Source organism: Malus sylvestris, chromosome 10 (genome assembly GCF_916048215.2).
Source record: "Malus sylvestris chromosome 10, drMalSylv7.2, whole genome shotgun sequence".
In the NCBI taxonomy this organism is placed as follows: Eukaryota; Viridiplantae; Streptophyta; class Magnoliopsida; order Rosales; family Rosaceae; genus Malus; species Malus sylvestris.
In genome coordinates, this window is record NC_062269.1 from 38,749,588 (window position 1) to 38,767,131 (window position 17,544).

Genomic DNA, 17,544 nt, shown 5'->3' on the forward strand with positions numbered 1-17,544 from the left:
GATTATGATGCGGTTGATGACTATGAGCCAGAGCCAAACACGATGAACAATTCAAGAACACGGATATATTGTGCGCATGATGCCACCGAAGAACCCGTGCAACACGAGCCATTAGAAAAGGATGGACGTTACAATGAAAGGGTCATTCAACGATATACTGCACTTCAAAGGTCATCTATGCACAATGATCGGCAAATTGACTTGATAGAGCACCAGTGGGCATTGAAACAAGCTGAAGATACTTAAGTTTATTTAGTATGTTTGTTTGTATTTGGTGTGTTTATGTAATTTTATTTGGTGTGTTTTTTGTAGTGAGTTTTTTGTTATTTCGTATGTTTATGTAATTTTATTTGGTGTGAATTATTTGGTATGTTTATGTATTTTTATTTGGTGTGTTTTTTGTAGTGAGTTTTTTATTATTTTGTATGTTTATGTAATTTTATTTGGTGTGTTTATGTAATTCCAATTGGTGAGTTTTTTAGTTTTATTTGGTGTGTTTTATAATTTCATTATACGTGAACAATTTGATGAATAAAGATTCTATTATTAGGATAAATATATTACGAAATTAAATACATGTACTCTCACTTTAAATAAAGTACTAACTTCAATAAAATGGAAACAACATAAATAATAAATTACAACCCAAATTGATTGGAAAACTATGGGATCTGATTACAAAAGTACCCTATTCCTCACCACTTAACCAATCTGTGGTGCTAGGATCATCTTGTCTTGTTGTGCTAGGACCATCTTGTCTTGATCTCGCTTCTCTTGCACGCCTCCTTTGCACCACATCCGCTTTCTCCGACTGCCAAAAATATTTAGAATTTGGAGACATCCCTTCTAAACGCGTGTTCATAATGTCACGATCTCGTTGTGCAATTCTTTCTTCTCTAAGCAACTCCCTTTCTTGCCTAAGTATCTCTCTTTCCCTCTGTTCAGCTTGAAATGCTTGTTAAATAGCTGCAACTTTTACCTCATCTCTAGCCTTGTCAGCCTCATATTTCGCCAATTCCCGCGCCAACGTCAATTCACCTTGACGAGCAAGTTCTTGCATGTACTTTCCATAATCATTCTTGGAAGCACTCCCTTTCCTCTTTGAAGCCTTCTTACCTAGAGGCCTAATTGGATAACGGGTCGACCCCGACGCTTGTTCAGGAATGGGCGTTTCAGGCACTTCTTCTCCATCTTCTTCATCAACATGGGAGCCATGATCGGGTGTAGAGTGTGGAGGGGTGCTGTGTACAAATGTGCTGTGTAGAGGGATGTTGTTCATGCATACTTCTGGACCAACAGACACAACTTTGAATTTAGGACAATCTTTAACAATATTCCAACATTCCCACCGGGTGAATGATTTGTTTCTTGATTTGATTTTGGCACCATACCATGTTTGTGCTTGAAGTTGCTACAAATGAATAATATTGAAATTATTAGGTAACAAATAAATAATACAAACAAATAATAATAATGAAATTATTATTAGGTAACAAATAAATAATACAAACAAATGAATAATAATGAAATTATTAGGTAACAAATAAATAATACAAACAAATAATAATAACGAAATTATTATTAGGTAACAAATAAATAATGCAAACAAATAATAATAATAATGAAATTAGGTAACAAATAAATAATACAAACAAATAATTATAATCAAATTAGGTAACAAAATAATAATACAAACAAATAATTATAATATATTCTTACCTCATCCGCATAATTTGCCCCACTTCGAACATTACTACTAGCTTGTGTCAAGGCATCTCTCCACGTACTAAAGGAATGGCAAAGTATTTTCCAACGACTGGACATCCATTCTTTGGTTCTTTTCCCACCTATTTGCTCAAGAAATTTGGTATGAATTAAACTCCACATTTCTCGTAACTGCATCTCATTACCCGTAAGGGAATTATGAGTAACTTCAACCCAGCTAGTGCACAACGCAACATCTTCAAGAAGCGACCAATTCGTACCTGCATCAGTAGTCATTTTGTGGAAAAAAATTGGATTGAAACTTTGAGAGAAAGATAGGAATTTGATTGAAAGTAGTTGAGAAAATATGAAATTATGGTGTAAGGTATATGGAGAAGAAGTGGTATTTATAGAAAAGTAAAAACAATTTTTTACAAATTTTTTTCAGATTTTTTACAATTTTTTCGGATTTTTTACAATTTTTTTTAATTTTTATTCAAAAAATTAATCTCTACCGTTGGATTTTAAAATTTTTGAATTCCAACACTCCAGATTGTGCCACGTGTCATAATGGTAACTTTTCTTAATTTTAAAACTATTTTCTCTTTTTTTTTTAATTTATAAAGCAGATTTATATCAACCGTTGATCTTAGATCGAACGGTTGATATAAAATCAGTTTTTTTTTATTACCGTTGCAAATCAAATGGCTCGTATTAAAGAGCAGTTGGGATCGAACGGACCGTGGGAAGCCACGTGGCTTCCCAACGGTAACTGGGCACGCGAGCCACTTGCCTGAAATCATGTCGGGCGACGCGCCCCCACTCGCGCGTGAGGGGCACGCGCCTGACACAAAAAAAAAAAAAGAAAAAAAAAAGCCCGGACCCAAGCCTGACGTCACGGGCCTCGGGCCACAAGCCTGTCAATTGCCCACCCCTTCTCCCTTGGGCTCCCACCTTCACTCAGCCTCTCCATGGCTGGAGAAGAACCAACAGGCCATTGGGCCCTTTCCTGCAGCCCGTCCCCCCAGCAAAGAGCATGGGTGGAGTTGCTCTGAATGATGATAGACTTTTTAGGCAAAATGATTATGAGATTCCTATAACTTTTCATTTTAATTTTTGAGCTTTAAAATCAATAGAAATAGTCTATATGAGATTTTCTATCATCAATTATTTTGGTCTATTTGTGGATAAATTATTTTAAATTGAAGAAACCACTCGTTCAAGGGGATGAGTTGATTTGACAAAAAACACCTTTAATTTAACGGAGGTTTCTCATTGAAGGACCAAAGTAGACAATCTCATGAACCACAATTTTAAATTTTAAAGACTAAAATGAGGAATTATGTAAATCTCAAAAATCATTTGAGATAAAAAGCTAAAAGAATAGGACAATATGTGGGTACTCCTCGGGAAGGGACATGGATCCTCTCCGGATCCTAGGGATCAATGAATGTGAGCCATTGAAATTTGATTTAACGGTTACAAACAGAGATCTACTCTAAAAGTTATAATAACTTTAACCGTTGGATCAAATTTCAATGGTCCGAATTCATGAATTCTTAATATTAGGACAATTGGATCCGGAGAAGATCCATGTCCCTCGGGGAGTACCAGTATACAGACTTGGATACGTGGAACAACAAGATAACAACACCTGTCCATCTCAAATCTGCTAACACGTTACTACCAGCCTTTCATGAGTTCCATCCCATTATCCCAAGGGAACTTTAACGAAAAGCACCTGATACTGTTCACTTTAACGAAAAACCACATTTTTACACTAAAAAGTCAATCTTAGTACTATTCACTTTACCCTTTATTTTGTCCTTATTATTAAAAATCAAAGTTTTCAAGCCATTTTCATTAGTTTTCCTTTATCCCAAGCCACTGCCCTTTCCCACCACCACCCACTGCCCTTTCCCACCACCACCAAGCCCACCCACCCTCCTCCCACCGGTGACTGCACCCCGCAGTGAGATTGCGGCGACAAAATTTGGGATGATTACGGATTGGGGTATCTCGGTTAAGGAATCGACGTCGGCTTGGTGAGTGAGCTTGAAGCTTGCACATGATGCCGGAGCCGACGAGGTCACGGGGTGGGGTTGACAAAGGTTGGAAGAGGATAGTGCTTGTTCAGATTTGACATGGCAGAGGTAAGAGGAGGAAGAAGAGGGCTGTTCGGTTCTCAATATAGCAAAAATTTAATATAGAAGTGTGGGAAACTTTTTTATTTTTGTTTTTAAAATAGAAGATAGAGGATGTAGAAGTTTGAAGGTTTTTTTTTAATTTTTTTTAATTCGAGATATGTTACGAGGTTTCGAAAAAAAATAGTAAAATTTAGTTGTGTGAAATTATATTTTTATCTCATATTTCATATTTTATGTTATTTTAATTAAAAGGTTAAATTAGTAATTTTATAAGCTTTTAATTGATAATGAATATTTTATTCATTAGTAGAGATTAAAAAGGACAGCTGTTACCATTTCACAGGACCATTTCATTTGGCCTGGAAATTAGGTACTCTTCAGTGAAAACCCAAGTATTTTTCAAAAGAATATAACACGTCAGAAAGTATTCGAAATCAGATACCAAGTTGAAATTCTCCATCTAAACTTTGAACCCTCGAGTATATCTACTTTCACATGTTGAAGATGAACCATCTTTTTTCAATTATTAAAAGAAAATAAAATAAAGCAAACCCACTCCATAACCGACCTTGAATTTTTTATTTATTTACTTTTCTCTTTTCCTTGTTCAAAGTCAAGCCATGCTATGTACCTGGTCAGCTTATCCAAAAGACATTTCATATTTCTTTTTCGGACATGGATCCTCTTTGTATCCAATTGTCCTAATTTTAAAAATCAATGAATCTGGAACATTAAAATTTGATCCAATAGCTACAACAGATGACCACTATAAAAGTTATAATAACTTTAACAGTTAGATTAAATTTTAATAATCCGAATTCATTGATCCTTAGGATTATGACAATTGGATCCGGAGAGGATCCATGTCCTCTTTTTCTTAATAACAATATTTTAAATTGTACAGTCAATGGATGGTCTATATGAATTGCTCTTCTTCTAGTTGAAAATAAAATGGAGGTTGATATGCTGATTAGAAAATTTGGTCCCTGCAAGGGATAAGTCTATTTGCTTTGAATATGAGATTAGATTATCGCCAATCTAAGTTACGTGTAAGTTTTTGGGTTCAACTTGTAATAGAATGGAACAAATTAAGGTGAGAGAACCAATGTGAGATTAGGTTGAATTGATTGACCAAATTGGCAATTGTCTTGGCAAATTAGTCTTACAAAAATTAGACGGAGAGGTTCATGTGTGTCTACCTACCAACCAAAATAGTGGTCCATTTGACAAGTCAGAAATGCTAAAGAGATTTAAAAGTGGGACACTTCATGAACTTTTTGTCATTTTATATTTTTAGTACAATATTTTATAATGTTGTTACATGAATTGACGTTAAATTGTGAGGTGACAAAAGATCCATGAAAAATACTTTGAGTGATTCATGTAAAAATTGTCCCATAGTCCATGCATTTCACTACAAAATATAAGCCCAGAGACCCATTTTTAAGGGACTGATATGAACAGTCCTCTTCATTTTCACATTAGGTACTGGACAAGAAGATGATAATTAATTCTGAGTGTTCCTCAAATTGTAGGTAAATTGTCTTTTTAGATTAGAAATGTTATGAGGAATCTCTCACAAGTGTGACTCTTTGTCACATCCAGTTTAACGTCAATTCATGTACCAACATTATAAAACATTGTGTAAAAAATATGAGGTAGAAGATGGTTCATAAAGGTCTCACTTTTAAGAGTTATTTTAGCATTTCTTCTTGTATCTACCTGCCTCATCAAAATTGTGAAGCTCAAAGAGAGAAAACCAAAGAATGTATGTATCTATACAAAATAAGCTCCAACTCATTCAATCATATATATTACAAAACCAATAAAATTCACTTCTTGCAGTACATTTGTATACCCTTTTTTCTTTCTTTGGCTGTGAGTTATATTGTTATCGTTTGTGTTGGCAAATCAAAAGAGAATAACTAGACAATGAAAGAAAAATTACAAACTTTCCCACACACATCTAATAACTCTGCTTTCTATAAAATGAAACTTAATGTCCTAATGTTTAGTAACCCGAAGTTTATAACTAAAAAAATAAAAATAAAAAGAACATTTCTAGAAAATCTGACCCTCCATATTTTGTACCTCCACCGCACTTAATTTACTCTCAGATTCTGATCTTGGCGTCCCAACTGAAAGCATACTTGAACTTCCACTTGAGTCTGAAGTAGTAGTACTGTTTTTACTATTTAAGCTGCAAGGTATATTAAAACTTGGCCTGAATCTATGAACTGATGATGTTGGTGGAGATGATGCAGCCACAATTTCAGCTGGGAAATTAAGCATGGCCTTAGTACCGCGCATTCGAAAAGCTGCTCGATCATATGCCAAGGCAGCTTCTTCGGCTGTGTTAAATGTTCCTAGCCATACACGCGCACCTTGTCTTGCAGAGTCACGGATTTCAGCTGCGTACTTGCCCCACGGACGCCTCCTCACGCCTCTATAGTGCTTTTTTCCGACGTTCTTGGTGGGTTCCAGGCGATTTGGTTGACGATGGATGTGGTGCCTCTGTGGCAATAGTGAGGGGGTGAGAGAAGTGGCTTCATTTAGGACATGGTATATGACCATGTCTTGTGAGTCATTCTCATTCAATGGGAGCTCATTTTGTTGTGAGGAGGCTAAAGCCATAGCTTCCTTAGTCAGTTCTGCCTCCCCAAGTTGCCTTCTCATCGCTATAAGGAGCCTTCTGAAATCTGGCAAGAACAGGTATTGAAGATAGTGGTATATAGGCACAAGACTTGTATTTAACTTTGGATTAAACGGAGGAGGCAAACGTGGGGTCAAAGAATTTTCATTGGCACGAGGATGGTGATGGAAATCGACAAAAAGAAAATTATAAATTGGACTAGTCTTCCACCACTTGATGGTGCACAACTTTTGCCCTTGGCTTCCTTCTGATATTACAAATCATACCAAGCATAATAACTAAAATTTCCACTTAGTAATTCAGGGAAATTGGTACGAAGGTCGATGCCCCAAAGATGGGTTTAAGGGGGTGACAATTGCTATAAACTTGTTATGCTTCATAATCTCAAAATATGCCTTGAGCACACATATGAAACTAACTAGGTTGATTTGTGTTAAATTTGGACTTAAGATAAATTAGTTAGAGCAATGTGTTTTCACTCTGTACTCAAGTTTGAATTTCTTTTTGTAGTTTAAATTAATCTAATGTATGCTTGTCGATTGTAACACAAACCTTATAACCTCTCTCAAAACATGCATGTGTAACACAAACCTTATAACCTCTCTCAAAACATGCATGTGTAACACAAACCTTATTTACTCTTTTTGTTTTTTTTTTTCTGTCGGGTCAGTCAGTTGTGCCAAAATCATGGATCTTTTTCATGGTAAATTAGGTTAAATTGCAAATTGAGCTAAACGGTAAATATAAGCAAATGGATGCTAATTTAGCAATTCAATTGCAATACTTGGCTTGCTGTTACGGGCAATGGGTTGGTAAAGTCAACAAGGTGACTGGCTAGGCAAGGAAAGCATGAAAGACGTTTCTTGGTGGAATTTTGGGATGACGATGATCACATTTGATTTTGGATTCATATACATCGCAACTTCACAACTTCAACTTTTGTTCTGTATATGACGTCGTCACGGTCGTAATATTATAACTTTTAGGTCGTGGGTCGTGTTATTAACCCAATCTGGTCCATAGCTTGACATTTCAACAATTTGTTTAAAATTATGATTAAGAGTTGTCCAAGACTTCAAAATCAATAGTAACCACAAAGAGTCCTACAATTTTTGCGAACGTTGATGAAGATGGAGGTCCTAATCAAAGACTTAGAATAACACATGCCTTGAAATTGAATACTTTTCTGAAGATCTATATATAAGGCCAATGGAAAAGGTGAATAGTGATTTTGGTGTCACTAATTCAAAAAAATATTTGGACAAAAATGCCCCCAAGACAAAAAACTTTATAAGCATCCCAAAATAATGCATCAAATAAAGTAGGGGCATTTTCATCATTTTAATAGTATTTTTTAATTAGTACGTCACAATAGGCTAACAATAATGTAATTTAATTTCTCTATTTTTAAACACGTTCAAAACATCTTAAGAGACGTGTAATGCCGGCTATAAAAAAGGTCATTCGCACATGAATAATAATGTGATTAAATTAGTTGTCAAATGATTGTTTTTTTTTAACAAACAATATTATCTACACTAAGAGAGAGGGGGATGAGCTTAGCCTCATAATGGGCTAGCAATAATGTGATTCAGTTAATTGTTTATTAAATATTATTTTCTCTATTTTAAACATGTTCAAAACATTTTAAGAGGCATATAATGCCGGTTATAAAAAAAAGTCTTTCGCACGCGGATAATAATGTGATTAAATTAGTTGCCAAATAATTTTTTTTTAACAAACAATATTATCTACACTATGGGGGAGAATGTGGGCTTAACCTCACAATAGACTAGCAATAATGTGATTCAATCAGTTGTTTATTAAATATTATTTTCTCTATTTTAAACATGTTCAAAACATCTTAAGAGGTGTGTAATGCCGGTTATAAAAAAAGTCTTTCGCACGCGGATAATAATGTGATTAAATTAGTTGTCAAATAATTTTTTTTTTTAACAAACGATATTATCTACACTAAGGGGAAGAGGTGGGCTTACCCTCACAATGGGCTAGCAATAATGTGATTCAATCAGTTGTTTATTAAATATTATTTCTCTATTTTTAAACACATTCAACACATCTTAAGAGGCGTGTAATACCGGTTATAAAAAAGGTCATTCACATGCGGATAATAATGTGATTAAATTAGTTGTTAAATGGTTGTTTTTTTTTTAACAAACGATATTATCTACACTAAGAGAGAAGGGGTGGGCTTAGCCTCACAATGGGCTAGTAATAATGTCATTTAATCAATTGTTTATTAAATATTATTTTCTCTATTCTTAATATAAATTCTATAGAGACCGATTTTATTATGTGAATAAATTTGGGTAGTGCTACTCACACATCATTTTTAACCTCCCATACATTTTTATTAATTTTTGTCTATTGATATCTTCTTTAATTCATTCGGTCTAACAGTTAAAAATTAAGAGGGGCGCGTGTGAAATAAAAATGAGTGAGTGGATAACATCCATAATTTATTCTTACACCTATTATTACGGGTATATTTACTAGTAAGGAATGTATTTTGTAAGGTCTTCTATAGTGGGGGAGTGTGATCCCAATAGTATGGAATTCAAACTTAGTGAGTCATAAAATATGGAAAAAGTAATAGTAGATGGATCTACATTTTAATATATAAAACCCACCATTATCAAACTCACATCACTGTGACAATAGTCTAATACTAATCAAACTCACAGTCAGTGACTGAGGCAGGATTTGAACTCACAGAGTCATGATAAAGAAGTAGATGTGGGAACATTTTGTTATTTAGATATAGGGTAAATTGCCAATTTAGTCATTGAATTATTACCTTAGTGAAAATTAGGTCCCTCAACTATTGTTTTCAAAAAAATCAGTCCTTGAATTATAAAAATATGTCAATTACATCCCTAATATTAAATTCGAAGCTACTATATTCAATTTTTCGTCAATTTAAGTTACGTTACTTGCATGTAATACACATTGAAGGGTAGATTGGTAGTTTTTATGAAGAAATAGTGTATGGTGACACACCCTGACCTGGAATGTCCACTAGGACTCCGAATCGAGTTGTGCTAGCTGACATCTGGAAGGTGACGAAGCCATAAAGTATAGTGATGTGGAAAATGTGAATAAATTTAAAACTAAAAGTGTCTAAATACAAGAGTGCGCTGTGAGTGGGAATGAATCTATTTCACACGTGATGTCAGAGCATAAGTAAAGTACAGTAGGATAGAATAAGGATTATACCCTTAAAGGTAACCACCTATGCTGAGATTTGCCAAGAAATCTCGTCGATAAGATAGTTTAGCTGCTAAAACCTGGAGGGGCGAAAAACAAAGGTGAGTGGGCCTGAATATAAAGTTTTATACAAACATTTTTGAAAAAATTGTAACCCCTCGCCATAAAACAAATATAGTTTCCCGAAAATCATACTACGTATAAATATGAAATCAAATGCATGCCAACAATAAATCAAAAAATATGCCACAATAGAATATCTCAACGGTAATATGAATATAATCATAAGCTTAACAATATATACTAGCATGCAAGTCGGAGTCAATTAATGTGACGTGTACGACTGCACCTATTGCTCATCAGTCTATGCTAACACACGAGTCAGAGTCACCTAATGTGATCTGTATGACAGACTAGGTGTAATAATAAACGCTCTAGTGCTACAATCACGTGAAGCTTGTGCTACGATCACGTGAAGCTTGCGCTATGCGTAGTCACCTATGCGGAATTGCCTATTGCAGTCTGTACGACAGGCTAACACCTAGTTGGATCCACGGCAAGCGTGCAGTGCTGAAAGGTGAACATACATGTGAAGGCTAGCCTAGCCTCGGCTGAGCACTCACATGGGGTGTAGCAATGATGAGCAAACTATATGTACGCATGCCATAGTGATGTAATAATTCCAATCAACATACTAAACTTACCTGCGCATCCCCTAGAATCATCTTGGTATTTCACAACAGTGTAACATTCTCATAACATAATTTAATCATGGCATAAAGTGCATGAATCAATTCAAAAGCATTTTTGGAAACTATCAATCACACACACACACACACACACACACACATATATATATATATATATAATAATAATAATAATAAAAAGGAAAAGACCCACCCACCTGAGGTCCGCGCTACAACTCTCTAGCATGAATATCGAGACATCACGAACGATCAGGGCCTAGAACAATGATCAAATCATGTCTCAGAATTCTTATCAATAGAATATGTAACTTACATAAAACACATCCCCAAAGACGTTCTAAAATGATTTGAAACCCATTGACCAAAAGTCAATCGTCGGTCAAAGGTCAGCAGTAGGGTTCATAACCCTACATAACTCAATCCAAAAGAACCACACCTTGGATTTCTGATCCATAACTTCCAAAGATCCAAATTATGCTTCTAGAACATCATACTAAAGTTTCATTATGATCAAACGGTTGGATCTCCACCAATTACAAATTCAAGTGGAGGTCAACACTTTATTATATGAACTTACAAATCCAATTTGGAAAGCTTCGTACATCCCTATAGTCCTCAAATATTACATACTACAACGTATTTAGTGACGATCCAATGATCGAATCGTCGATTGCTAAAATATTCAAGTGGCGGACCTTAATGGAACTAGGTTTAAACGACGGAATTTCATCAATCGGACTTCACATATGGAATTGGAGTATCAAATTTAGCCTAGGAAGGCCAGGGGATGCCTCGGCCTAAGCGCCACCGCACATGGTGGTCGGCCTTCCCGACTCGCCAGAAAAATCAATTATTTCTAAAAATTCTGAAATTTCATAAAAATGAAAATCTCAATGAGTAGAGCAAGTTTTATACCTGTGGAAAAGTCCAATTTGGCTGGAAAAAGTCTTAAATCGCCACGAACCCACCGGAAACCCTAAAATGGGTGTTCATCGATTCAACTTATCCGATGTTCCAACGCCACTATCACTGGATGGGTCTTGTTCTTGAATCCAAAGGGAGTTGATTAAGGGTGGTGATGGGTGGTTAGACTTGCCGGAATGACCGATCACTGTCGGGAACCTCCAGGTTCTCCGGTGAGGTTATACACGGTTTTGGCATTAAAAAAAATCTTGATTTTGGACGGAAATGGTAAAGGGGAGGTGGTGGAAGAAGTTGCAAGTGATGGATGTGTGAATTTCAACTGAAAAATGGTGGAAATTGGCAGGAATTTGGCCGGGTTGAAACTGGGTTTGTGGTGTGCACGGGTTGAAAGGGAAGAAGATGAGGTTCTTCTCTCTCATTCCTGATTGGCTGATCCCTTTCTCTAATTTCTTATTGGTCACTTAAAAAAAATAGCTGATCGGTCCCCTTACTTTTGCTTAAATCTAATTAGGTTTCTTTCCCACAAGGTGGGAGTTCAATTAATTTATAAGAGTAAATTGTAGCAACGATCCCTCAACTTTAATCAAATTGAAGCAATGGTCTCTCAACTAAAAATCCATTACCATTGGTCCATCAACTTATCAAAATGTGTAGATATAGTCATTTTCATTAATTTCATCAAAATTTGTCAAAATAAGTTATGTTGGAATAACCATTTATATAATTAGGGTCATTCAACTCATCAAAACGTGTAATTATGGTCATTTTCGTCAACTACGTCAATTTTTTTTGTCAAAACGAGTTATGTTGGAATGACCATTGCTACAATTGGATTAAAGTTAAGGGACTATTTCTCCAATTGAATTAAAGTTGAGGGACTAATGGTAATGGATTTTTAGTTGAGGGACCATAGCTGCACGTTTTGATGAGTTGAGGGACCAATGGTAATGAATTTTTAGTTGAGGGACCATAGATACAATTTACTCTAATTTATAATCCAAAATATAAATAACCAAATTCATACGTCTGTAACTATACTGTTATAATCCAGACTTGCGAACGACTTCCGCCTATGCACTCGTAGTGACGAGTACTACAAGGATACGCTAAAAGAATGAGTCCTACGTCTCTCTAACCAATGGTCAATAAAAGTCAAAATCTTTGCCTCTAGGGGCATTTTTCATAAAATCACTATTTTAAAATTTATAAAATTGTAAAGGTAGGGATGGGTTGTCACATATGGAGTTAACTTTGGAGGGTAATTGGTAGTTTTTCATATGAAATAGTGAAAATTAATTTTGGAACGTAAATTAGATGTTAAATTCGCAACCAATATGAAATGTTAAGAGCTTATAGTGAGAAAATGACGGTATTACACTCCAAAGTGTGTCAAGTTACTTAAGTTAACGAAAAAATTAGTAATTTTTAATGAATTTAGGGACTTATTGATAGTTCAAAGACTAAATTGGCACTTCATCCTTAGATATATAATTCATTAATGATTCTTGTAATTTGAACTCGTTGTTGTACAATGTCATTATCAATAGTGTCATTATTTATTTCTACGTATACAACCAAGTTATAACTATATAGTGATTTTAATAGTATAATATTATACTTTTTTGCCATTTAAGCAGCCACGACCTTTAATTTGACTGCCATAAGCAAATACACCAACTTTTGTGAAAGATTATTGATCAATCCATTCAATTGATTAAACTGACTAGTAAGTATCTATGGAACTCACTAGTAAGCACTTAAATATTATCCAAAAATAAGTGGTTCCACATCGACTTTGAGTCTCCCAACTTACAAAATTAATGAGATTACCTCGGGATTTTTCATTTCATACTCAATTCTTCACATCCTAATTTTTTTTATGGTAAGCAAGCATGCCCTAAGAGCATTCACCGTTACATATGATGTTCGAATCTACGGTTCCCCAATATCATTTGTATATTAAAACAATTCCGAGAGTAAAGCTCTCTCATTCAGTTTTTACACTAGAGTTTTAAACGGATCATTTCCACTTGGAAGCTGACTCTGATCCTACCTTTTCATCATTCTCTCGCCTCGGCAAATTTTTCCTTCCTTTAGTTTCTATTTTTCTAAAATCTTAATCACAATGGTTGAGTTGAGGATGTGCTTTTTTTTTTTTTTTTTATCCCAACAATTCATGCATATGCAAGAAACTTATAGTTCAAATGACTAAGAATATATATCACACGCTCGAGGTCTTGTGTTCACAGTGTTACTTGTATAAACAATAATAAGAAGGAAAGAGGAAAGTAAAAACAAAAGTTATTTTTCAAAATTTTAAAAAGGAGCTTTTGAAGTACTGAAAATTGAAGTTCAAAGGATTATGGAATCTCTTAATGTTGATCGGTTGAGAAAATAGGGCAGGCATAAGCTTAAGTATAGTAGGGATGGGCGTTGCTTAAGTAAGTTCGAATATTTGGCCGGAATCGGCAACCGAACTGACGTCTTCGACTACTAAAGTTCAAGAACCAAGATGGACTTATCATCAGAGGTGGATAAAATTAAGGGATCTGAGTCGTACCGGGACCACCCAAAGCTCATACAATAGGCTGTGAGGACCTTCGAAAACCATTCAAGTCTGGGCTATGGTGGAGGAGAAGAGCAACCATGGCTGCAGATTGCAGTGAAGGTTCTGCAAACACAAAGAGAAAGAGGAAGGTTCTTATATTTTTTAAATAACTTGGCTAAAACTGTGTCGCTTTGAACAAAGTCATTAAAAAAAAATTATGAAAATGGCTTGAAAACTTTGAGTTTTAATGATAAAGACAAAATAAATTATAAATTAAATAGTACCATAATTGATTTTTTAGTGTAAAAATATGATTTTTCGTTAAATAAACAGCACCGAAAACTTTTCGTTAAAATTCTATAAAAAAAAAGCACAATCATGTGCGAAAGGCTTTGATCCACATGAGAGAGCATGACCAGCATCTCACTATTTAAAAAAAAAAAAAAACATAAAGCCCAAACAACTTTTGAGTAAAGTCAGGCCCAAATTTCCAATTTCTTTTCATCCAATCTAATCTCATTTCACTTGACCAAAACTAATTCCCAATTGGCTATCAGCCTATCCTTGTTCCCCACCCTACCAACCATCGAAGGCCGCCACCACCGACATTGAAACACCAGTTTGGTAAGCTCCCTCTCCAAGGACCAAATCAGACCAATTTGGAACCACTTGATGTTAAAATTATGGATACGCCATTGTCATTAAAATCCTCGTTCACCTAAGGTCATCTTTTTATTTTCTTTTTCGGGAAAAAAGTTTGACTGTAGCAAAACTAGAGTCAAAACTCCCTCAACTTTTATTAAAACAACAAGCCTAAAAGTACAAGCAAACCAAAGGTCCAACTACAACTATACACAAACAAAAAAAGGCCGAAACCAACATAAAAAAAGAAAGAAAGAAGCCCCACAACAGTGAAACCTAAAAAAACACACAACAGCCAACCGAAAAGTTTCTACTAAAAACTCCTCCATCGACAGAGATCCAGGCCAGCCATAGGAAACGTCATCCACCATCGAGCAACGACATCTTAGTCACCACCGCCAACCCCAAACAGCAACCAGATCACAGCCATTAACAGGTGATAGTTGGCACCAAATAGGGATTAGCCAACTATCGAGAAGAAGCTCGGGAAAACCCATGAGCAACACTGCCAAAAATAACAGACAACAAGGAGAACGTGGTAGTGTGGGAAACACCTGAGTCAAGAACAACACCCCAGCTCTCAAAAGGAACTATGGCTGAAGATCGAACTAAGGAAGAAATGGGGAGAGGAATACTGACGGAAGATGAAGAAAAGGACAGGCCTGAGGGAAAAATAAGGAGAAGCATCAGAAGAAGAAAAGGAAAAGAGAAGAACACAGCAGAGAATGGGAGAAAAGAAGAAAATAGAAGAAGAAAAGGAAAAGAGGCTCCAGCCAAAGCCAGAGTCAGCGCCTGAGAAAGTGGACAAGATGAAGACCCTCACCAAAGGCGGAAGAAAACTCTCACAGAAGAGAGAAGGTCGCTCAGGGAATGAGAGAAAGTTGTTTTTCCTCGACACTCACTGAAGGTCATCTTTAGCCATGGTTCTAATAGATCATTTTATCCTGCAATAGCCCAAAACTCATCTTCAACAAATGGGCTTCCCTAAACTCTGGTATGCACCTTAGCAGGCTAAAGAGTTAACATGCTTGCCAAATATATCAAGCCCTTTAGCCAGGTCAAAATTTTCTGTGGATCTCACGTAAGCCTCTTTTTCTATCATCTTTATCTATATGTTTTGTTTAAATGTTTAATATTAAAAAAATTTGACACATGTCACTTAGTATATGGTTGTTAGGAGACTTTTAGTCAAGCTGAACTTGGGCTTTGACAAATATCTTTTTACTTTTTCTGGTTTGTTTACGTACCAAGTCTATGAATACCTTGTAAGAATTAACGTATCTTCAGAAGTATTATAGTTGGATCAATGACTTAAAGATAATGTGATTAAGCAAATAATGGCTTGCTTTAGTGAAGCGTGGTGTGGAAGCTAGAAGTTTACCAGTTTATCATGAGAGAGAACTTGTCCATGGTTGCATGGTTTTGAAAGATGAATAATTTGGGTTTCCTAAGGGTCTGAGGATGCCGATAGTGACTTAGAAAATTCAAAGAAAACATAAAGGAACCCTTAAAACACTAGAAAGATGATTTCCTTAATGATCCAAGATTTCCTGCACTTAGAGAAAGATCTCCCTACTTGGTGTGATGCAATCCTCTGCCTTATCCGTTTTCCCTCTCTATTGTGTTATGTAATGTTCCTTGCTTACGTTGTGTCTCATATACCTTTTCATAAGATAATGATAGATTTCCTGGGTTTCCATTACGGAATCCTTTGGTTTCCTTTTTTCTTCCTGTTTTGTATAAGTCTTCCTCTCTTTATTCCTCAACACAGCTATGACTTTTCCTTTTAACGTAACATTGATCGACGTTGTTGCTCTCGTGAAGACTGTATTGCAAACTTGGTTTAGATTGCATTCTTCCCTGGTCAGCCTTTTAGAGGTGTTGCTTCTGACAACCCGCCCCTTTGTTTTTCTTCATCATTCTTTAGCATGAGTTAAGAAGGGAAAAAGGTAAATCGCCAAAATGGTCCTTGAGATTTGCATAACTCATCACTTTGGTCCCTGAGATTCCAAATCAATAAAAGTGGTCCCTGAGATTGTCCACCATCCATCATTTTGGTCATTCCGTTAAAAACTCCGTTAAGTGTCCTGGAACTTTTGACAGGAAGTTTGGGCAATTTTCAAATCTTCGTAACTCAATCGTTTCTTAACCAAATTCGACCCATAATATATCAAAATGAAGATAGGAAAGTTTAGAATAAGATTATACCTATTTGGAAGCCTAATGGTTGCCAGAGATGGCCAAAAAATAGCCTCAAAGTTGACTGGTCTGAGTGAAAACTTGAAAACTCGCCGGAAACTAGGTAAACTTTAAACGTTCATAACTTATTCAATACTCAACAAAATCAAGTGATTCAAAATTAAAATCATACTTCTCAACGATACGAAGAGAATGGTACCTTTTTAAACGGCTAACTCATCGTGGTTTGGCCGAAAATCGGCTCGAATATGGTTAACTAGATACCAAGACAGCCACTTTCGAGATGTTTTTCGGCCAAACCACGGCGAGTTAGCCGTCAAAAAGGTACCATTCTCTTTCTCTTGTCGAGAAGTATGATTTTCATTTTTGAATCACTTGATTTCGTTAAGTATTGAAGAAGTTATGAACGTTTAAAGTTTACCCAGTTTCCGGCGAGTTTTCAAGTTTTCACTCGGACCATTCAACTTTGAGGCTATTTTCCGGAAATCTCCGGCAACCATTGGGCTTCAAAATAGGTATAATCTTATTCTACACTTTCCTATCTTCATTTTGATATATTATAGGTCAAATTTGGAAAAAGAAACAATTGAGTTACGAAGCTTTGAAAATTGCCCAAACTTCCAGCCAAGAGCTCTGGGATACTTAACGGAGTTTTTAACAGAATGACCAAAATGATGGATGGTGGACAATCTCAGGGACCACTTTTATCGATTTGGAATCTCAAGGACCAAAGTGATGATTTATACAAATCTCAGAGACTATTTTGGCGATTTACCCGAAGGGAAATACCCC

The 17,544-nt window shown here is 35.7% G+C and overlaps 2 protein-coding genes across 2 annotated transcripts; both read right to left on the reverse strand.

Annotated features, from left to right (window-relative positions):
- Positions 1 to 941: 941 nt before the first annotated feature.
- On the reverse strand, positions 942 to 2,044 carry LOC126587137 (uncharacterized). Its single transcript, XM_050252113.1, has 2 exons — positions 1,720 to 2,044; positions 942 to 1,411 (listed from the first exon to the last, which is right to left on the reverse strand). The coding sequence occupies exons 1-2, from the start codon at positions 1,999 to 2,001 to the stop codon at positions 959 to 961; spliced, it is 735 nt and encodes a 244-aa protein (XP_050108070.1). The 5' UTR covers positions 2,002 to 2,044; the 3' UTR covers positions 942 to 958.
- Positions 2,045 to 5,637: 3,593 nt separating this feature from the next.
- On the reverse strand, positions 5,638 to 6,583 carry LOC126584125 (pathogenesis-related genes transcriptional activator PTI5-like). The gene has a single exon (XM_050248591.1). It carries the CDS (start codon positions 6,525 to 6,527, stop codon positions 5,913 to 5,915), a length of 615 nt encoding a protein of 204 aa, XP_050104548.1. The 5' UTR covers positions 6,528 to 6,583; the 3' UTR covers positions 5,638 to 5,912.
- Positions 6,584 to 17,544: the final 10,961 nt, after the last annotated feature.

Coding starts and splice junctions, on each gene's coding strand:
- LOC126587137 (XM_050252113.1), bottom strand. CDS start 2,001: ATGACTACTGATGCAGGTACGAATTGGTCGCTTCTTGAAGATGTTGCG. Junction 1,412..1,719: donor GGGCAAATTATGCGGATGAG/GTAAGAATATAT, acceptor ATTCATTTGTAG/CAACTTCAAGCACAAACATG.
- LOC126584125 (XM_050248591.1), bottom strand. CDS start 6,527: ATGAGAAGGCAACTTGGGGAGGCAGAACTGACTAAGGAAGCTATGGCT.